Consider the following 23,124-nt stretch of genomic DNA (forward strand, 5'->3'; position numbering starts at 1 on the left):
CTTGTGGTCTGTCAAAAAAACACATGAAAACTGCCGGATTGTTATGAACCCAGCTGGTTCACTAATATCCTTGAGAGAAGGGAACCTGCAGTCTCCAGTCCCACCCACATTATGTGTTTGACTCTTAATGTCCTCAGGACAACTAAGGATGGACAACAAATGTCGGCCACACCTCAAGAACGTCCCGATCTGTGTAGCTCACATCACGTGGTACAGTTCCGTCTGATCCTTTATTTTAAAAAAACAAGCTGTGATACCTTTTAATCCCCTTTAACCCCAGCTGAACAAAACACTAGGTGTTGGGGGGGAGGGGTGATGGCTTTCAACTTCAGCGGGAAAATAAAACCACCAGGATTGGATTGACCGTCCGTTGTAACCAATGGAGATGAAAATTGGATGTATAATTTGCGGCCAATCAATTTTATGTCCCTGACAAAGTTGAAAGTTACCCCCTAGATTTCTCATCAGTAAATCCAGATGGATCTTCACTGAAATTATCCATAGGAACATAGGAACAGGAGTAGGCCATTCAGCCCCTCAAGCCTCTTCCGCCATTCAATTAGACCATGCCTGATCTCTACCTCAACTCCATTTACCCGCCTTGGTTCCGTAACCCTTAATACCCTTACCCAACAAAAATCTCTCAATCTCAGTTTCAAATTTTTCAATTGACCCCAAGCCTCAACAGCTTTTTTGGGGGAGAGAGTTCCAGATTTCCACTACCCTTTGTGTGAAGAAGTGCTTCCTGACATCACCCCTGAATGGCCAGGCACTAATTTTAAGGTTATGCCCCCTTTGTTCTGGACTCCCCCCACCAGAGGAAAGTTTCTCTCTATCTACCCGATCAAATCCTTTAATCATGTTAAACACGTCAATTAGATCGCCCCTCAACCTTCTACACTTGAGGGAAATACACCTAATGTGTTCCATTCCCCAGCACTCATATCAGTAGTGCAACAAAGTCATTTAGAAAACAGCCGTTGCTAATAGTATCACCTACCATTCGTGTCCACCGTTGGTTTCAATAAATATCATTGTCCCAGAGGAGACAGAATCGTAGTGTGTATAGCACAGGAGGAGGCCATTCGGCCCATCATGCCTGCGCCAGCTCTTTGAAAGAGCTATCGAATTAGTCCCACTCCCGTGCTCTTTCCCCATAACCCTGCAAATTTTTTCCCTTCAAGTATTTATCCAGTTCTCTTTTGAAAGTTACTATTGAATTTGCTTCCACCACCATTTCAGACAATGCATTCCAGATCACAACCACTTGTCGTGTTTAAAAAAAATGTTTCCTCATGTCACATCTGGTTCTTCTGCTGATCACCTTAAATCTTTGTGCTCTGGTTACCGACCCTTCTGCCACTGGAAACAGTTTCTCCTTATTTACTCTATCAAAACCGTTCATGATTTTGATCATCTGTGTCAAATCGCCTCTTAACCTTCTGTGGTCTAAGGAGAACAACTCCAGCTTCTCCAGTCTCCCCACATAACTGAAGTCCCTCATCCCTGGTACCATTCTAGTAAATCTCCTCTGCACCCTCTCTAAGGCCTTGACATCCTTCCTAAAGTGTGGTGCCCAGAATTGAACACAATACTCCAGCTGTGGCCTAACCAGTGTTTTATAAAGGTTTAGCACAACTTCCTTGCTTTTGTACTCTATGCCTCTATTAATAAAGCCCATGATCCCATATGTTTCTTTTTTAACAGCCTTCTCAACTTGTCCTGCCACCTTCAAAGATTTGTGGACGTACACCCCCAGGTGTCTCTGTTCCTGCACGCCCTTTAAAATTGTACCATTTAGTTTATATTGCCTCTCGTCATTCTTCCTACCAGAATGTATCATTTCACTCTTTTCTGCACTAAATTTCATCTGCCATGAGTCTGCCCATTTCGCCAGCATGTCTGTGTCCCCCTGAAGTCTGTTACTACTCTCCACATTGTTTACTACATTTCCGAGTTTTGTGTCATCTGCAAACTTTGAAATTATACCCTGTATACCCAAGTCCAGATCATTAATATATATCAAAAAGAGCAGTGGTCCCAACACCGACCCTGGGGAACACCACTGTGTACTTCCCTCCAGTCTGAAAAGCAACCGTTCAACTCAACTGTCTGCTTTCTGTCCCTTAGCCAATTTTGTATCCCCTGGCCTTTAATTTTTCTAATGACTTTATGTGGTACTTCAACATGCCTTTTGAAAGTCCATATAGCAATAGCAACATCAACCCTCTCCGTTACTTCATGAAAGAACTCAATCAAGTTAATCAAACACGATTTTCCTTTAACAAATCCGTGCGGACTTTCATTTATTAGCCCATACTTTTCCAAGCGTCAATTAATTTTGTCCCAGATTATTGTGTCTCAAAGTTTCCCCACCGCCGACATTAGGCTGACTGTAATTGTCAGGTTTATCCCCCTCCCCTTTTTTGAACAGTGGTGTAACATTTGTAATCCTCCAGTCCTCTGGCATCGCCCCCATATCTAAGGAGGATTGGAAGATTGTGGCCAGAGCCTCCGCAATTTCCACCCTTACTTCCCTCAGTAACCGAGGATACATCCCATCCGGACTGGGTGACTTTTGTACTTGAGTATGGCCAATCTTTTAAGTACCTCTTTATCTATTTTTACCCTATCCAACATTGCTGCTATTTCCTCCTTTGCTGCTACATTGACAGCATCCTCTTCTGTATTGAAGGCCGATGCAAAGTATTCATTTCGTACCTCAGCCATACCCCAGCCGTGTAATGGGCTGATTTTGAATCACCCGATGATTGGATCTATGTTTCCTCACCTAACTCTGCTTCCATAAAGCTATTTTTCTGCCTAGCCTGTAAGGAGACTTTGGAATCTGTTGTTTTAATGTTTGGAGTGAATCCTCTGTTTGCCCATTTCTCTGATTTTATTTACAGGTATTCGTGTGGATCTACGATCCTGTTCATTTCAAGACATTTGCGATGGGGCTGATATTAGGTAAACGCACTCCAAGTTCTTTATCTCGCCCCTTTCTCTTTCTCTCCCCCCCCCTTTCTCTTTCTCCCCCCCCCCCCTTTCTCTTTCTCCCCCCCCCTTTCTCTTTCTCCCCCCCCCCTTTCTCTTTCTCTCCCCCACCACCTTTCTCTTTCTCTCCCCCCCCCCCCTTTCTCTTTCTCTCCCCCCCCCTTTCTCTTTCTCCCCCCCCCCCCTTTCTCTTTCTCCCCCCCCCCCCTTTCTCTTTCTCCCCCCCCCTTTCTCTTTCTCCCCCCCCCCTTTCTCTTTCTCTCCCCCCCCACCTTTCTCTTTCTCTCCCCCCCCACCTTTCTCTTTCTCTCCCCCCCCCCCCCTTTCTCTTTCTCTCCCCCCCCCCTTTCTCTTTCTCTCCCCCCCCCCTTTCTCTTTGTCTCTCCCCCCCCACTTTCCCTTTCTCTCCCCCCCCCTTTCTCTTTCTCTCCCCCCCCCCCTTTCTCTTTCTCTTCCCCCCCCCCTTTTTCTCCCCTCCCCCCCCCCCCCCCCCAGTCTCTTATTTCAGCAGCAGACACTGACTCTAACCTTAGTGTGTTTGACTATTTAACAGTAATTGCAGTGATAGCTGCCACCCTCTTCCCCCTCTGGCCTGCAGAGATGCGAGTAGGTGTTTACTATCTGAGTGTTGCAGCGGGCTGCTTTGTCGCCAGCATCCTCCTCCTCGCCGTAGGTGAGTATGGATTCATGTTCAAATATTTTGTATCATAAAATAACTGCTGATTTGTTTGAAAGGTTGAGAATGAGCAGATTTCACTCAATCCAAAGGAAAACAGATGACATTAAGGAAATCAGAGGAATGTCAAAGTTAATTCCATTTTTTATTAAGAAAAACAAATTGGTGATTTCTTAACCACATCAAGGCAAGGAATGTTGGTGGAAGGCAGCGACATTCTGCCTTGTGAATTGTGCCCACTGTTGAATAGTGGAAGTGTCAGAATGGTGCATATTCTGGAGTTAATGCTCCACTGCCTTTAGGAATCAGAGTAACTATACAGAACTTTCTATCTGGAGATTAAATGAGTAGGGTAAGGTACTGTATAACGGTAGATTGTACGTTGTCCGTGGAAGGAGCAGTCTTGATGGGTTATTCTTTTAACATTCTTATCCTAGTAAAAATTGAATTGAGACTGCCCCCCAACCTCATTTCACAAAGAATCCAGCAGAAAGTGGGGAGATTTTCATCTACAGTCTAGGCTGGATTTGAAGTCAACCTCAAGAAGTGAAAGTGTGATGTGCTAATTCTTTCTCTCCCCCCACCCCCCCCCCCCCACCCTGTTCTTTTTACCCGCTTGATTTTCAAAACAAAGTGAGTAGTGACACCACTGTGTCAGCCAATGAGTTGGAGGCAGGGCGGGACTTACAGCAGGACTCACAGCAAACAGTCTATTTTACAGCAAACAAAGTCTATTTTCTCAGCAAACAGAGTCCATTTAAATAGTCTCTACGAACTACAGCAAACCGAACTCCTGACCGAAACTACAGCAAAGTCTCCCGATAAAAGCAGGATTATTTCTCCAGAAAAAAAATGCAGTGAGTGGAGGATAGTTACATAATATAAATGATGTGTGTAAAATTGATCCCAGTCACTTGCAGCAGTGCGGTCTCCAGGCATGATTGACTGGGAATTGTCCAGTCATGTGGTGTCTCTCTATGCAGCCTTTTTAAAAGCTGTCCTAAAACAGTGTTTAAAAATACCCCTTTCAAATATACTGTGATGGTTTCTCTGGGCCCAAGGCCTGCAATTATATCTGGTGGGGTTAACATTGGATGTTTGCCTTGATTGTTAGGTGTCATTTAATTCCAATGTGAGCTTTGTGTTGAAATGCCATTGGAAACTGGTTTTGAAGGCATTCCAATTCATTTCACTTAGGGCTGGATGACCATTAGCGAGAGGAGCAGGGTTTGAAATGGGGTTGCAGTGGCAAAAGATTGCTTTGTGCATGTGATCCCCGCCTGGAGTGTTTTATATTCGCAAGAGCTATACCCCTGGCATCCACTTCATGCAAAATTTGCTTAGACATTTACATTTTACAGAATTGTTTGACTCTTAATAAAGTCAGCATTAAATGGATGTGCAGCTCCCATAAGGATAAAATGCCTCCACATTCACACTGCACTCTTTTTGCTTCTGCAATCACAGTTTAGAGGGTTAGATCAAGTAGGGTGGGAGGAGGCTCGTGTGGAGCATAAAAATACCAGCACGGACCAGTTGGGCCGAATGGCCTGTTTCTGTGCTGTAAATTCTATGTAATCCAGGTTTCACTTTGTCACTGCGGCATTGTGCCATCATCTGTTTAAATGAGACCCTGGGTCACAAACAGGTGTAGCTTGGTAATTTTTTTTTAAGAAAAGTCATTTGTGTTAGTTGAACTTGGCCTGGTGAAAAGAGGCTCGGGGCAGTTAGTCCGTGAGTTACCATTGATGTCCACACTGTACGCAGGACACGATTCTTTTGCAGATATAATTCCCTCTGCGCACTACCTTTGACGCACTGATCAGTATATTTGTGTTAACTTCACATGTCTCTGTTGTGCACTAAAACATAGAATCATACATCACAGACGGAAGCCATTTGGCTCTTTGAAAGAGCTGTTCAATTAGTCCCACTCCCCCTGCTCTCTCCCCATAGCCCTGCACATTTTTCCTTTTCAAGTATTTATCCAATTCCCTTTTGAAAGTTTCTATTGAATCTGCTTCCACCGCCCTTTCAGGCAGCGCATTCCAGATCATAACAACTCGCTGTGTGAAAATATTTCTCCTCATCTCCCCTCTGGTTCTTTTGCCAGTTACCCTCTGGTTACCGACACTCTTGCCAATGGAAACCTATATCAAAACGCCTTCATAATGTAGAGAAGAAATTAAATATTTATCCAGAAGGCAAAACAATGCGGTCCTTTTTATATTTTAAATTGCCTTGACAAGATGAGCCAGGTACAGAAAAATTATGTAACTTTTAACGACTTTAACTTTTATCTGTCACAAAGCGCTGATGCGTATTTGATTCTGTTCTTAACATCTTTCTCCTTTTCAATTCTTCACAGCACGGTGCATTCTCTTCCTCTTAATCTGGCTCCTCACCGGCGGACGACACCACTTCTGGTTCCTGCCAAACCTAACGGCCGACGTTGGCTTCATTGACTCCTTCAGGCCCCTGTACACGCACGAGTACAAGGGGCCAAAATCAGACTCCAAGAAATCGAGCGAGGAGACCGACCCCCAGAAACGGCCGCAGCCCAACGGCGACGAGGGGAAGGAGGGAGAGGAGGAAGAGCCGAAACCGGGAGTGGGAGTGGCGGCTGCGGGGAGCAATTCGGCCGGGGAGCGTCAGTCGGACACAGACAGCGACCGGAGGGAGGATGACGGCTCCCAACACAGCAGCGGGAACGGGAATGATTTTGAAATGATCACTAAAGAGGAACTGGAACAGCCCACAGATGAAGAGGAGGAGGAGGAAGAGGAAGAAGAGGACGAAGACGAGGAGACACAGCCGTTACACAGTAAGTCGTAGAACGGGAACAGATCCATCTCCAGCAACCGTGCACGAGTAGCTGATGTTGAAAACAGTTCCACATTGGGATGGAGACATGTACCGGCCCGGTCCACTGTGGATGCCACGATGAGATATTGTGAAATGTTAAAACTGCATGATAATCATAGCATTTTAAATTCCCCCACCCCCCCTCCCCTCCCCAGTTACAATGATGATAAGGCACGATATTTCAGCAGAGGGAGTTAGAGGTACCCTACAAAGGCTCCTTAGCGCGAGCATGTTTCACAGGCCAAAAAAAGTTGTATTCCGCACCAAAGTGTGTATCATGATATTTCAAAATACCAATACAAAGCCCAATCAACATAACAAACCTAATGGCCCAAAAGGATTACGTCTGGAAAATCATGTCTGTATATTCTTACTCTGCTAAATCTATTGAGAGACGAGGTCCTAAATCGGTGCCGCTGTTGACACCATCTGAGGAGGTAAATATCTGTTCCTGGCACCCAAATGTCCTGTAACCTGAGGCTCACAGGCATCAGTGCAGATATGATGTGCACTCGGAGCCCGAAGCTTAAGTACAAATTGGTAGATGGTGCAAAAGATGAGAGAGTCTGGCTACATTCAAGGAGTCCTTTGAGGTTTGGAAAATGTGCAGGTGCCTGACAGTCTGTGGAAAGTCGTTCATTTTCACTGCGCATTTGACCAGTGGTCAACAGTCAGTGGGAAGCGGAACCCTGCCCGATACTGCAAAGTAAAATATGTGTTAAGTGGTAGCTTCTTACAGACCTTTTGTGGTGGATCGGTGGCTTATAAAACAGAAAGCAGAAGTAATACAGAGTGACCCGATTCTTTGTAATAGGATACAGCTGTTTCATGAGCTGCTGGAATCTGAAGACGAACCATTAAACCTGTCCCATTTCTGCATCATATAGCAACACTTAACCCTTAGTGTCATAATTAAAATTGACTTGTCCATCACTTCCAAGGTGAATGTCCATTTATAATCAAGCAACAAATGCCGATACGGTAGTTTGTATTGTTACTGTAGGTAATGGGTGGAATTGGTTAAGCGTATGAAGATAATATTTAACAGAGGGAGAACCTGACTTTGGAGCTTATAATTAGGTGCTATCTTTTATGGCGGGGCATGCACAGAAAATAAAGAGTTTAGGAAGTTGGCTTGTTAAGACCGCAACTATAAAACCTCTGCCCCTTCAAAGTTTAGGATTAGACAGTTGAAGTATTTTTCCTCTAACGCCCCCTCATTACTTTAGGCCCTTGACGGTGATAGCAGCAGGGGGATTAAGAAATAAAGGTTGAGAGATGCATATGCAGCTTCCAAGCTTACTTGGCTGTGTAAAATATTCCTTCTAAGACTCGTTTAGAAGTTCGAATATGATCTATGTTTCAGCTGTATGAACAATAACTAGTCTGCCTTACTGCAATTTTCACAATACATATAATTCTGAGTGTAGAATCACCATTAGTTTTCTGTATAAGATCGTCACTAACCAGATAGGGGTAGAATTTCCCACAGATGCAACACAATCCATAGTCCCCTTAATGCTTTGCAAAGACTGGAGAAGTTGAGATGTATTCTCACGCAGGCAAAAGGAAAGCTTGCTACAGTTGTGAAGAGCATTGACCGTGTTAATTCAACATATTGTAAAATGAGTCCTATTTTCACAGTCGGTTATCAAGTTTACTCATGGATCTAATATTCATGCATAATGTAGCATTTTACGGGCCACTGTAATCCGTTTCTACCCCCCCTCAGCTCAAACACACCCGCCTATTAGAAATTACAAATATGTTTAATTAGGACGGTCTTCAGTCAGTTTCAAGCCTTCCCGCATCATTCGACCTCTGGCGCAGTATTGGTGGCTGATGTATCGAGTTAAATGTGGAACTTAATTGGTTTCCAGCATCTGCTCGTCGTGCAGTAATTAACTGAGCTCTGACATTTCACAGAGTAACCTGAGCGTGGACCACACAACTTTGTAGTTAACTGTTTAATTGATAATTAAACTATAGCACAGAAAAGAGATACTTGGTAGTGTAGAAATTTTCTATATTCATATGCTTTTCCTAATGAGATGATAAAGCATTTTTTTTTTCTGTTATCATGTGTCTTTCTTGGAGAAAGATTTGCCAGCGTGCCAGTAGTTTTTCTGGTAGTGACTTATCTCAACCTGCTCTCAAATGGTATTTGAGTATTTGTACATCGTATAGTGTAGCTACCGGCCAGTGCTATTTCGTGTATATTGCAGCAGAGAGAGAGAGAGAGAGAGAGAGAGAACTGCTTGCTCCTTGCTCTTGTTCAAACCCAGTTATGTCCATATTTGGATTGATATATAATTTAAAGACTTGTCTTTGATTACTGGAACATTATTTAAACAATAACTGTTTAGCTATTTGAGGAAGTAAATGTATCCTTTAATGCAATAAAAAAAATGAAACATTTGTGTTTTGTGTATTTTCCTGTTCAGTGTAATTCTCATAGCACAACTGAGGTAAAGTTTCTCACTTTCTTAAAACATTGGCATTAAGCGACAAACGGTCAAAGCTATTCCTTCCACAGATCAAAGATCATGCCCTGTTCTGAACACTGCCTAGCTCATTCAGTGCCCTGGGGGAAATGTTTAAGTTTACTAAAGGAGCTTTAAGATAATTGGCAAGAGAACCAGAGGGGAGATGAGACGACTTTTTTTAACGCAGCCAGTTGTTATGATCTGGAACGCACTGCGTGATAGGATGGTGGAAGCAGATTCAATAGTAACTTTCAAAAGGGAATTGGATAAATACTTGAAAAGGAAGACTTTTCAGGGCTATGGGGAAAGAGCAGGGCGAGTGGGGCTAATTGGATAGTTCTTTCAAAGATGGGCCAAATGGCCGCCACCTGTGCCGCATGGTTCCATGAAACTCTTTGCGCAAAGAGTGATTCAGTAAAACTAGACCGTGGGGGGTAAATTTTCCCTTTCAATGCTGGCGTATAGGAGCTTGACAGCAGAGTCTCTTGTCACATAATCAGGGACAAGCTGCTCAGGATTTATCCATCCACTTACTTTAATGGATGAAAATTTGTGAGCAACATGTGCCTCTTTTAGTGATCAAGACTTGTATCCCAGAGCTGAAGAGGAAAATCTTACCTTCTCTCTCAAAACGCACAAACTCCTTTATTCAACCCTGACTAACTGCTTTCCACAGATCATTTCCTCAGCCCCAGAACAGTGTCCTGTGGAGCATTTGATCATCCTTTATGCATAGCGTTGTACTGCCATCTACCATACATACAACCAGACCCCTCAGTCTACTGGCAGAAGCAGGCCCATTATTGGGTTGAGAGGAAACTAAATCCTAGAAATGACCATTGGCATCATTAGTGGATGGACACTTAACTCACTGGTGTAACATTCCTCTCTGTGCTACATTAATGGGAGCATTAACTCATTTAAAATAGGTTAACAGCAGCATTCAAATAGGCAAGATTGCTATACAAACCATTTTAGCATTCACCCACCAATATCGCCAACGGTAATTTTTAGGCTTAAAAGTTCTTCCTTGGGTCTCAAGAAGGGAAATGGATTTGTTCTTTTCTCCTTTCCCTCAATTACTAAACAATTCACTCTTACTGTGTTGTAATACTATGAGAAGTGTGACCTAGAGCATAACTAGAATCATACAGCACAGGAGGAGGCCATTCAACCCACTGTGCCTGTGCTGGCTCTTTGAAAGACCTATCCAATTAGTCCCACTCCCCATAGCTCTGCAATTTTTTTCCCTTCAAAAGTATTGTATCCAATTCCCTTTTGAAAGTATTGAATCTGCTTCCACTACCCTTTCAGGCCCTGCATGCTGCATAAAACTCTCTCATTTCCTCCCTGGTTCTTTTGCCAGTGACTTTAAATCTGTCCACTGGTTACTGGCCCTCCTGCCAGTAGATAAAGTTTCTCCTTATTTACTCAACATCTCATGATTTTGAACACCTCTATCAAATCTCCGCTCAACTTTCTCTGCTCTAAGAAGAACCATCCCAGCTTCTCCTGTCTCTTAACATACCTGAAGTCCCTCATCCCTGGAACCATTCTAGTAAATTTTCTCCAAGGTCTTGTCATCCTTCCTAAAGTGTGGGGCCCAGAACTAAACACAATACTTCAGCTGAGGTCGAACCATTGATTTATAACAGTTTAGCATTAACATCTTTGCTTTTGTAGTCTTATGCCTCAATTTATAAAGCTATGGATCTCATATGCTTTTTCTAACAAGCCTTATCAACTTGTCCTGCAACCTTCAAAGATTTGTGTACATACAGGTCGCTCTGTTCCTGCATCCCCGTTAAAATTATACCATTTAGTTTAAATTGCCTCTCCTCATTCTTCCTTCCAAAACTAGCTTGGAATGTTATGATGTGGAGATGCCGGTGATGGACTGGGGTTGACAATTGTAAACAATTTTACACCACCAAGTTATAGTCCAGCAATTTTATTTTAAATTCACAAGCTTTCGGAGGCTTCCTCCTTCGTCAGGTGAACGATGTGAAAATTGGAATTTACAATTGGAATATGTTACAAAGATCTAGCACAATCATATTTTAAGTCACTTGAACCTCTCAATTGTTGCAGCTTTGCTGGTACTTGAGCTACAGCTATCAGGGGCTCAATTTTAAAAGCAAAGTGCGGGGTGGGGGAAAGAAAATCAGAGAAATCTGGTGCGGGCAGGATTCCCAGCTCCAGCCCACTGAAGAACACACACGACCCAGTCGTCGGTGCGTGCGCCGTTCCCGAACCCGGAAGTTGCTGGCAGGATGATATTTAAACCATCAAATGTACCTCATTTAGGTACCTAAGGTAGTTTATTTTTGACACGTTGGCCACTTAAAAAGATTTTGACCTCACCTGGGTGGCTTTCCCCATCTTCCGATTCACGCCTGGTGAAACCTGCTCCCCCGCCCCCCCCCCCCCCGGCGATGTCTTCCAACCCCCCACCCCTCGCTTCCGATGTCTCTCCCCATACGATGTCCAACGTCTCTTTCCCCCCCACCGCACCCCCGATGTATCATCTTCCCCCCCACCCACCCACCCACCCCGATCTTTGTCTCTCCCTCCAACTCTCGCAGCGGCCAATGAGGTTTCTCCGCCCCCCCCCCCCCCCCCCCCAGTCGGATGTGCAGCTCCTGTCAGCAGCCAGCCTGTCAATCCGGCTGGCTGCGGGGCGCGAAACCCGGAAGAGACTTTAATTGGCCTCATTAGGGTTGCGATCGCAATCCTGCTACTTCCCTTCCGGGTTTGGCACCTACAAATCACCCCCCCCCCACTGCTGCCATTTAAAAATTGAGCCCCATGGCTTTGTTTTATGCTCCTCATATAATACAGTTCTGGCTGGAAAGCTCTCGTCCTTTGATGCCTTCCTCATTGTCCCATTAACTCCAAGGACTGTTAAATATGGTTTGAAATAAACAGGAAGCATTTCTATTTGAGTTGGCTTGCATCACATCCTACAGAGATGTAACACTTGAGAGGTTCAAGTGACTTAAAAGGTCATGATTGTTTTTTTTATTATTCTCAGGATGTGGCTGGCTCTGGCAAGGCCAGCATTTATTACCTATCCCTCGTTGCCCTGTGCTGTGTGCTGTTCCATTACCTGCCTTTGCTCCATATCCCTTGATACCCTTAGTTCAATTGACCCCCAGCATCCACAGCCTTTGCGAGAGTTCCAGATTTTCACTACCCTTGGTGTGAAAAAGTGCTTCCTGATTTCACTCCTAAATGGCCTAGCTTTAATTTTAAGATTGTGCCCTCTTGTTCTGCAGTACTCCAGATGGGGTCTGACCAAGGCTCCATACAACTGAAGTACAACCTACCGTGCATCTTAAACTTAGTGTCAGCTGCAAACTTGGGTATGTAACTCTCTATTCCTTCATCCAAGTCAATATATAGTGAAAAACTGAGGCACCAGTACAGATCCGTGTAACACCACTTATCACATCCCATCAATCAGAACAAACCCTTTATCCCTACTGTCTCCTATCTCCCACCCAATTACCAACCCATGTAACAAATTTACTTCCATGCGCTCTCATTTTTGAATCAAAGAAAACAGCAGAGAATGCTTTAAGTTTAAAATTGCTTTATTGAAAAAAGTTTTTGGTAAGTTTGTATAATGTCCTGTATACTTTAACTGGAAATGTAACTTGTTCTGTGGTTTTATATATAAGTATGTCTGCATTGAGTTCAACATCTCCCCTTATGGTAATGTCCCTTTACTAAGAAAATATTTAATGTATTATATCTTTTGGTTCTCTTTGACACACCAATAGTATTTAAATTTAATCAAACAAACATATTAATACTAATTCCACCTGGAAGTCAATTTAGTTAGTTTGGCCTCATCAAATTGAGGCATGCCAATGTTGTATCAAATGCAACTACTGAACTTTAGTCACTCAGTGTCAACATGAAGCACTTCAGCTCGGGTGCAGGGTAGAGCTCTCTGAACACTGCAGTCACCATACCTGCCTCTGCTTCATCCCCACCCTCAGAACAACACTACTTGCTGCACCAGAACAACATTCTAATTGGCACATCATCCATCCCGATTGGAGCTGTAACCGAGAATGATCGTTTTTGTAGTTTTGAGCTGTGGACTCGCAGGTTAGAAACAAACATAACTGACCCAAACTCAATTCACATAGAACGCTCACAAGCCACCGTGAAAATACTCGCAGCCCATCAGTCTGGGCTGGAATTGAGCTCAGTCCCCAGAGGCAAGAATACAGTATGCTAATCCACTGCACGACCGACAGGAATATAATATTTCAGCCTAAAGTCATCCCATTTCAACAGCACTTAGAGGCAAGGCATAGCAACTACAGAGTGAACCACTCTGAATAAAACCAGCTGCTGAATTCGCTAAAGGCAGTACAGATCCAAAATGGCAGGCCTCGTAAATTCATCTTGTTTCCATTTTTTTTTTAAAAGTTGATTTCAAAATAGTAACACTCCCAGAATTACTACGTTGTACCGGTCAGCATCACCAAGCAAGAATTCCACCCTTAAATGCAACACATCTAGGCCAACAAAAAACATATGACAGAGCCTGATAAACCAATGATCTAAAGAGTGCTGCAAAGTGTATTTTCACAGTTAAATGTTTATATGATAGTTACTGCACTGCAAAAGTAATTCATTGTGTGAAGTACTTGAGATATTTTGACAATGTGATAAAGTACAATATAAAATTCAAGTATTTTCTATTTTCATCAGGACACCTGAGCACAAGTTTGTTTTTGCAGCAGATAGTAACACTGCAGGTTACTAGTATTAACATTCATTTGAGGCACCAACTAAAATTGACCAACTTGGAAAGATGCTTATTTTTTTCACATTTTGTCTCCTCTATTTTCTCCCACCCTCTTGGCACTGTATGCTGCCGAGATCCAGTTCCATGGGGGCCGTCAGCAGCCCAATGCTACCAGGAGTGATCCATCACCGGCAAAGCTCGATCCCGTCTTCATCAACATCCAGACGTCTGCAATTCCCATTAGGGTCAGTGAATAACGGTCGGGGGCGGACTCTGGCTCCTTTTGCTCTTCTCTATCCCAGGACTGCTGGGGCCAATGTTAGCATCCCAACTGCTGAGATCAATTAACACAGCAGAGAACAGAACAGGGATTAAACCTGGCACTTCTCTGGCCTGTGTTGGTCAGCACCATGCCAGCCACTGGACTTACCAACTAAGAAACCTCGGGAGCCAAAACTATTCCAATTTACAGTACATCTGCAGCAAGTAAATTAGACAATTGCTCCAAGGACACATTCCACTGTACAAATTTGATAACTGTTACTTATCGATAAAAGCATCTTAAAAAAAAAAATCAAACAACAATAAAATAGTAACATTTGAATTCAAGTTCATAGTGAGAGAGTTGGTGCATCTTCATTACTCTTCCCCAGCTTTCTGACTCCAAGCACAGTGACTACTCCAGGATGGAATAACATGAGAGGAATTGGACAGGGGGAGGGGAGGGAGAAGGAAAGGTCGTACACGATTGAATGTTAATATACACTGCAATCAGATACAGAATACTGTCTTCCAGTTAACAATATGAACAGGACAGATAATCCGTTAAGCTTCGTACAAAGGTTATCACCTTTTTCTATGCGAGGAAGGGGGATTGGGGAAAGGGATGCACACCTTCCGGACTAACACTCAGTGTCCGAAGAATCCGTTATTTCTTCAAAGCGGGACTGCTTTTTGCGGACGTTCCAGTGCAGGCACTCGGCCAGGCTCTCAAACCAATCATAAACGAGGTCATGGCAGCAGATAGACGGCACAGGGTAGCACGACGTCGTTATTGTTATGCTAAAAGAGAAAACACAAAGCAACTTAACATTGTTATCCCTCTCCTGCTCTGACCGCTCTGTCCTCAGCCTCCTACACTGTTCCAAGGAAGCTCGAGGAACAGCACCTCATCTTTCGATTAGGCACTTTACAACCTTCCGGACTAGACACTGATTTCACTAACTTCAGATCGTAACCACTGCTCCCGTTTTCCTCAGATAGCAGGTGCTGGCAATGGTTCTGCTGTTACCATTCACACCTCCTTTGGACCCATCTTTTGTTTCTTTACTTGCCCCATTACCACCCCCTTTTACCTTGTACCATCATCCCTTTTATCATTTAATCACCTCCTGCCTTCTACCCTAGCACAGACCTTCCCTTTTGTTCTTTCCTACTCCCTGACTGTACTTTCTTAAAAACTGTTAAATCTCTAACTTCTTCCAGTTCCAATGAAAGGCCATCAACCTGAAACATTAACTCTGTTTCTTTCTCCACTGATGCTGCCTGACCTGCTGAGTGTTTCCAGCATTTTCTGTTTTTATTTAACATTGTTAGAACTGACAGAGGCTGTGGGCACTGCCCTTGAAATGAACTCTCATCAGCATCCAAAATGACGGGTACAGTAAGCTCACAGTGAAGGTAGCCGCAAAGGACAAATGTCACCTTCCTACAGACTGGCCGACTCAAAGTGGGTAGAGGCTGTCAAGCTGCAGGGCACCGATTCTCATAATATCTTTCAGATGAAAAGTCAAACCTAGGCCCTGTCTGCCAGCTCAGATGAATAAAAGATATCCCAAGGCACAATTCAAAGAAGAGCAGGGGTATTACCCAGGATCTCTGCACTCCTCCAATTCTTGCCTGTTGCGCATCCCAGATTTTCTTCGCACTACCATTGGCGGCCATGCCTTCAGCTGACTAGGCCCTAAGCTCTGAAATTCCCTCCCCAAACCTCGCCACTTCTCTCTCCTCCTTCGAGTTGCTCCTTAAAATCTACCTCTTTGACCAAGCTGTCCGAATATCTCCTTATGTGGCTCGGTGTCAAATTTTGTCTGATGACGCTCCTGTTGTGCGCCTTGGGACCTTTTTACTACATTAAAGGCGCTGTATAAACACACGTTACTGATGGAACATTCCTTCCTCAACCAAAACCACAAAAACAGATTATCTGATCATTCGCTGCTTGTGGCACCTTGCTGTGCGCTAATTGGCTGCTGCATTCTCTCAAGTAACACTTTAAAAGTAATTGGTGGATGCCTTGACATAAATGCAAGTTCCTTCCTTCTTACTGCCTGGGGACCATCTGCAACCCATTTCCCCTCTACTTGTGGGCCATTACAGACTTGGTCTCCCACTTTCCTCTTGGGCCTTCACTCACACCCTGATCGGCTATGGGATGTTGACGCAGCTAAACGTCGGTGTTTTTTATCGTTTTCCAGGAAAACATAGCAATGCTATCCCAGCTTCCGCACAGCAAGTGTTAGGGGGCCTACTGGCCCCGTAGTTTTTCTTCTCTGACTGTGGGAGCTTGCTGCTGACGGGATCGAAATCAGGAGCTCACCGTGTGGGAAACAACAGGCGTACACCCACACCCCAACACTCTGTGGTGCAGTGAGTTAAAGCATTCGGGCAGTGATTCTTGAACGGGACACTGGGTGGAACTGTGGTCCTCGATAAAAGGTCAACACTGCTGTACAGACTCGCTACAAGTTTCACACTGAAGTGCTTATTGCAAAGAAATTCACCTCTACCTAACAACTATTTTGCTTGTGATTTAGTTGTTAGAACTTTCGCCTGAGTCAAAAGGTTGTAGGTTCAAGTCCCACTCCAGAGCCTTGAGTACAAAATCTAGGCTGACACTTCCAGTGAGGGAGTGCTGCACTGTCGGAGGCTGAGACGTTAAGCCAAGGCGCTGTCTATCCTCTCAGGTGGATGTAAAAGATCCCATGGCACCATTCGAAGAGGAGCACGGGAGCTCTCTCCAGTGTCTTAGCCAATGTTTTCCCTTCACCCAACATCACCAAAACAGATTATCTGGTCATCATCATATTGCTGTTTGTGGAATCTTGCTGTGCGCAAATTGGCTGCTGCGTATTCCACATTACAACAGTGACTACACTTCAGAAGTACTTCATTGGTTGTAAATCGCTTTGGGAACGTCCTGAGGTCATGAAAGGTGCTATATAAATGCAAGTTCTTTCTTTTCTTTCCTCCAGCTAAAAAGATTTCTGCAAATTCTGCTGCCTTTCCACCTTAACAAAAGCTAACAAAAGGGTGAAAAACCACAGGCTGCAGTAAAGCAGTTTCATACCATACATGTGACTTAGACTTCTCCGAGACTACTGAAACAGCCTGGGGAATTGAACCTGGGACCCTCCTGGTCTGGATGGCTCACTGGGCAGCGAATTTATCAATTTAGCCACTGGGGCGACCTACCAAGAATGGCTAAACCAGCAGATACGCCTTGTTAGCCTGAGGACACTGCACTCCTTTTTGTGATGGCACAAGCTGAATTAATGTGCAACGGAGAAGGAGCTTCTCCTTAGGTACTCAGACGTGCAAATATTCCAGGTCCTATAAGCCGCTTCTAGAATCTCAATGTTTCTTCTCATGCGGGCATCTGTGCGGCCACCTCACATTTATCGAGAGTGTTTGACATAGTAACAAAATATTAGTTCACAAATGAGAAGTGGATGTTGAGCAATGAGACGTTTTGGAAATGGGACCAGAAGTATACGGTTAAACGGGCAGGTACTGAGGCAACTTTTAACAGCAAAGCTGTCGATAGATGGGAAGGGTTTAAGAAGAGGGAGTTCCAGAGAGCAGAGCTGAGGCAGCTGAAGGCCCCGCCAATTCTCGTGGAGCACGGGGAGGGTGGGACGCACAGGAGGCACGGGTCAGAAGACTGAAGGGTACAGACGGGGTCATGGGCTGCAGAGGGCAGGTGGGGTAAAGCTATAGTGGAGTTTATAAATAAGGATTTTGAATTCAGTGTGTTGGAGGGTGGAGAGCTAAGGGAGGACAGCTAGGAAGGACTGATGGATGGGCAGGACTTGGTGAGGGAATTCCTATGCGATACTTATTACTGTCAGGTTTGCTCAGTTGAAGCTGCTTTGATGCAAGTCTGCGGTCTCTAAAACTACAGAGGAAGTGAGAACGTAATCTTCACGAATGACTAATGATTAGTGATCTATGTGGTTTGTTTTGTTTAAGAAACTTTTTTTTAAAAAAGGCACTACACAAAAAATATTGTAATCTTAACATAGAGGAACAGAAAACCAATTTGCCCATCATTACAGAGCCAGTAAACAGCTGTGCCAGGGAGCATCGATTTTAAACACCCCCCCCCCCCCCAGTGAATTTGCCCATGTGTCACAATAGGAAACGATCAGTATAAAAGAAAGTTCTTGCAGGGAGAGGGGGAGAATGGGGGATAGAGGTAGCCACAATACTGTACTTGCCTGTCAGTGTGTTGAATTTCCTGTCTCCTCCTGCCATCAAACGAGACCCATGCTGCGTTCCTGGTGTCAGGCGACAACATTATCTTCAAAAAGCAAACACAGGGGCAGCTTGTAAGCTTACAATTTACTTCAGCGAGGGCAGACACAAGTTCATTTGCACTTTCTGCGGCCTGCCAGTTAACATTTTTTGAAACTCTTAAGTTTTTTAAACTGCCTTTTTCACAGAACCCAAGAACTGCAGGTAACTTGAGTTCTGCTCAATAACAGATTGGTGAGCACCAGGCAGCTTTAGCGGATTTTTCTCTCCCGTATTCTCGCCTCCTCTCCCGAGGCCACTGACATACGCTGGAGTGAGTCTCCAAAGACGACAGCAGCCTTCCGAGACCTCGCCCAAGCAGCCGTTCGTAGGATTACATAGATTTTACAGCACAGAAACAGGCCATTCGGCCCAACTAGCCAATGGTGTTTCCACTTGCGGGGGAGACCAGAACTAGGGGCCATAAATATAAGATAGTCACTAATAAATCCAATGGGGAATTCAGGAGAAACTTCTTTACCCAAAGAGTGGTTAGAATGTGGAACTCGCTACCACAAGGAGTAGTTGAGGCGAATAGCAGATACATTTAAGGGGAAGCTAGATAAACACATGAGGGAGCAAGGAATAGAAGGATATGCTGATACGGTGAGATGAAGCAGGGTGGGAGGAGGCTCATGTGGCCCGCCATGGACCTGTTGGGCCGAATGGCCTGTTTCTGTGCTGTGTAATTTTATGTAATGCCGGTGTTTATGCTCCAAATCAGCCTCCTCCCACACTATCAGCACAACCTTCTATTCCTTTCTCCCTCAACCAGTGCTACACTTCTTGGTTTGTCTGGTGCCTGCCTTACCACATGTTTCATTCCCACCCCCTATCCCCATGAGCCTAAAGTCATAGACACTACGGTACAGTCCATGGACACCTCACCCAACTAGCCGTTCTTCACAGGAGCCTAGGCAATGAGCGTTGACCAAAAACCTGACACAGTTCTCACCTGGCATCCACACAAATACACTTCTCAGCTGATTGATTCACCCACACCCCCACACTCCCCACTCCCCAGTGCCTCAACTCCCATCCAATTGAGATCAGACAACTCAGTGCAGACTAGGAATTGAGCCTGGGATCACCTGGCTTCCTACATTACAACAGTGACTACATGTCAGAAGTACTTCATTGGCTCAAAAGCGCTTTGGGTTGTCCTGAGGTCCTGAAAGACGCTGTATAAATACAAGTCTGTCTTTCTTTTCAAATGGTGCATTTAACCAATGACCTATCAAGGGAGCTAAAGATAATTTTTTTTTTAAATTGTTAATCAAAGGGTTGACTAATGCAGCAATCTAGTATCCTCTGAACTGACTGTAATGTACTCCAACTCTGTCCCTGCACATCCTCACCTTTAGCTCCATTCCTGCCGGTACTACAATGGGTCGGAACGACAGCGAGTGGGGGCAGATAGGTGTGATCATGATGGCTGGGACATTTGGGTGCATCATAGAGGCGCCTGCTGCTGCAGCGTACGCTGTACTACCAGTCGGTGTGGACACAATGACACCTGCAAAACCAAGCAAACAATCCGCTGAATAAATACCATGCACAACCAGACAAGGCAACAACCCCAAACACCCCATGACTCTTTACCCAGAGAGTGGTGAGAATATGGAACTCATCAACGCATGGATTGGTTGAGGCGAATAGCATAGATACATTTAAGGGGAAGCTAGGTAAGTACATGAGGGAGAAAGGAACCAGATATGTTGATAGGGTTAAGTGAAGTAGGGAGGGAGGAGGCTCATGTGGAGCATAAACACTGGCACAGACCTATTAGGCCGAATGGCCTGTATGTCTATGCAATTCTATGTAACTGTCCAGCAGTGTAGATTATTAGAGACGGAGAGGCATGGTTAGACTACGGGTGTGCATTTAGGACATTAGTTTTTTCAAAGAATCACTGCCCTCTGGAACTGATTGCAGAGGGCAGTTCAAAGAGGAGCCAGCTAAGTACCTGAGAGAGGAGGACATTTCCGGTTATAGAGGGTAAGTTGTAGGTTGGCTGGGATTAGATGGATTTATCGGTTACTAACGTCCCCTGGAACTTTGCTTGACTACCTTAGTCAATAAGTCCTGGCCAATATTTATTCCTCAACCAGCATCACTAAAACAGATTATCTAGTCATTATCACATTGCTGTTTGTGGGATCTTGCTGTGCGCAAATTGGCTGCCGTGTTTCCTACATTACAAAAGTGACTACACTTCAAAAGTATTTCATTGGCTGTATTTTCTTTCTTTGGAAGCTGGGGATAAATTTCCCAGAGTTATCTTAAATTGGTCTCAGCTGTTTTCCCCCTCTATTTTTGCCCCTCTCAGGACAATCCATACTGGGGAGGCGGGGTGGGGGAGAAAGAGGTCAATGGTGTACATGGCTGCACCATGTCTGGATGGACCAGATGACCGTTCTCCATCCGCCTTTTCTTGCGTGGGTATGACCAGGTTCCTGCCCAACTAAATTCTCACCTCAATATCAGCATGCGACCAGAAATACTGTTTCATTCCATTCTTTTCTTTTTTAACCAACACAATCCTATCACCTGTTGCTCTGCTCCTTCCGGCACTGTGATACTTAAAAGAGTTCCAGAGTCTGGGGCCTAAGTAGCAGAAGGTACAGTCACCAATAGTGGGGCAAAGGGAGGGAGGGTCGTGGGGGCCGGCATTGTAGGACTGGAGGAAGTTAGAGATAGGGAGCGACGAAGCCATGAAGGGATTTAAACACGAGGATGGGAATTTTAAATTTGAGACATTAGGGGGCCAGGAGCCAATGTAGATCAGCAAAGATGGGTGAGCAGGACCATGCAAGATTGGATAGGGAAGCAGAGTATTGGATGAGCTGAAGTTTACAGAGCATAGAGGATGGGAGGTCGGCCAAGACAGCATTGGAATATTCGAGTCTGGAGGTGACTACAGTATAGATGAGGGTTTTAGCAGCAGATGGGCTGAGGGAGAGGTGAAAAAGAGCAATACTACAGAGGTGGAAGTAGACAGTCTTTGTGATGGAGTGGATATGGAGTCAGAAGCCCAGCTCAAGGTCGAATAAGATGCCGAGGTTGCAAAAAGTCTGGTACAACATGAGGCAGTGGCTGGGGAGGGGGATGGAAAGTTGCATTACCAGTGTTTTGGGGGATAGCTCTGCAGCTAGTTACTGCAAGTGAGGAAACCAAGCCACCTGGTCAGATAGTCCAAGGAAGTAACATGTGACACCTAAACCATGCAATAGCTGAGCTGAGGAAGGGAGATGGGAAATATTTCATTCCCTAAAAATACTGGCTCACAAATTGCTCCCAAAAATTTACAACTGGTAAATAATCTACAAAAAATATTATATTATTCATTTTACCATCGCCCTGCACAGACGTAATGAGTCTCCCATCCAAGTACAGGTCTACGTTGGAGAGGTATGAGGAAGGTCCTCGATCCACCACTACCTCATTCAGCACCTGCAACAACATCCATTGAGAAGGATTAATCTCCATGGCAATGCCTCACGATGCATTTAGACTGGAGGAAAAACAACGGCATTAAACAAAGAGTACAATACACCCCAACGTTCTCATATATAGAAGTACTTCAAATCACATTACTAGTGTTACATCCCAATTTTTTCCTATATCTCTTTATCACGCACATTTTGTTTCAGAAGGCCAAATGAAGATTTCAATGTTACCTGATTTCTTTACATTAATCTTCTTCAGTTACTTGGGGAAAGTACAGAGAAACAGCCCAAATCTATGAGCACGGAAATAGACTGAGGAAAAACAGCAGCAGTGAAGCTATTACAACTAACTTGCACTGTGGGAGGGGTAAAGGGATTGGTGGTATGTGGACTGTGGTGTGGATCAAGGCTCTGTGCTGGGACCGTTTATGTAAATTATCTGGAAATAGGCACGAGGGGAATGATAACCACAATTGCTGACAATCCCAAATTAGGGAGCTTGGTAAACTGGTGAAATGCAGGGGATTACAGGAAGGCAGAGGTTTGCAGACAGAGAGGTGCGCAAGTAGGTGGCTGATGCAGCTCAATGCTGAGAAATGTGAAGTAGTACACTTTCAGAAAAGTAACAGTTAAAGAAAATACAAATGGCAGGATTCTTAGTGCAGAAACAGAGAGATCTAGGGATTCAGATATATACATTTTCAAAGGTGGGAATGCAAGAGAAAAGGCTGTAAAATAGACAAATGGGGGGGGGGGGAAGATTACAAAAACAAGGAAGTGATGTTGAATTTGCACAAGATTTTGTTTGGTTAGATCACAATAGCAGATAGTTCTGGGCACTCACATTATCAGTCTGTGCTGAGTTAACTGATCTCATCCAGCGCAACGATACAGATGCTTTAATTGGCTTAATACTGCTGGGTTAGGAAGGACTATTGTCAGTCAGGGTCCTCACTCATTCATTCATTATCCAATGGCTCCTACCGGTAAGTGTAAGTGTGTAATGTAGGGGCACTGAAGATCTGCAGCCTGAAACTTACAATCATTTTCCAATCTGCAAAGCTCCCTGACCAAACAATTAATCTCTGACCTTATCAGTACACAGCTTCATCGTAAGACAAGAACAAAACTTCAAAAGGTGTGGAAGAGCAGAGAGGGGTTCAAATACAGAGATCTTTAGGAGTGGGACAAGAAGTTGATATAGCTGTAAAAAAAAATATAGGGCTCCTAGATTTTATAAATGGGACATCGAGTGCAAAAGTAAAAATGCTAAACCTGTACAAATCATTGGTTAGGCTGGAGTGGAAT

The 23,124-nt window shown here is 44.3% G+C and overlaps 2 protein-coding genes across 7 annotated transcripts in view; one reads left to right on the top strand and one right to left on the bottom strand.

The window, feature by feature from the left end:
- sec62 (SEC62 homolog, preprotein translocation factor) overlaps positions 1–8,956 on the top strand; it is a 39,259-nt gene extending 30,303 nt beyond the window's left edge. Inside the window, exons 6-8 of the mRNA XM_067994898.1 lie at positions 2,910–2,970; positions 3,551–3,670; positions 6,042–8,956. Of these exons, the coding sequence (XP_067850999.1) occupies positions 2,910–2,970; positions 3,551–3,670; positions 6,042–6,508 (648 nt within the window). The 3' untranslated portion in view covers positions 6,509–8,956. The remainder of the gene's footprint in view (positions 1–2,909; positions 2,971–3,550; positions 3,671–6,041) is intronic.
- A 3,646-nt stretch (positions 8,957–12,602) lies between these two features.
- nadkb (NAD kinase b) overlaps positions 12,603–23,124 on the bottom strand; it is a 43,766-nt gene continuing 33,244 nt past the window's right edge. For all 6 annotated transcript variants that reach the window (XM_067994904.1, XM_067994901.1, XM_067994902.1 and 3 more), the window contains 4 exons: positions 21,721–21,820; positions 19,726–19,883; positions 18,292–18,374; positions 12,603–14,854 (listed from right to left, as the gene is read on the bottom strand). In XM_067994904.1, coding sequence (XP_067851005.1) covers positions 14,695–14,854; positions 18,292–18,374; positions 19,726–19,883; positions 21,721–21,820 — 501 coding nt within the window. In that variant the 3' untranslated portion in view covers positions 12,603–14,694. The remainder of the gene's footprint in view (positions 14,855–18,291; positions 18,375–19,725; positions 19,884–21,720; positions 21,821–23,124) is intronic.

This window comes from Heptranchias perlo, chromosome 13, assembly GCF_035084215.1.
Source record: "Heptranchias perlo isolate sHepPer1 chromosome 13, sHepPer1.hap1, whole genome shotgun sequence".
NCBI classification, from domain to species: domain Eukaryota; kingdom Metazoa; phylum Chordata; class Chondrichthyes; order Hexanchiformes; family Hexanchidae; genus Heptranchias; species Heptranchias perlo.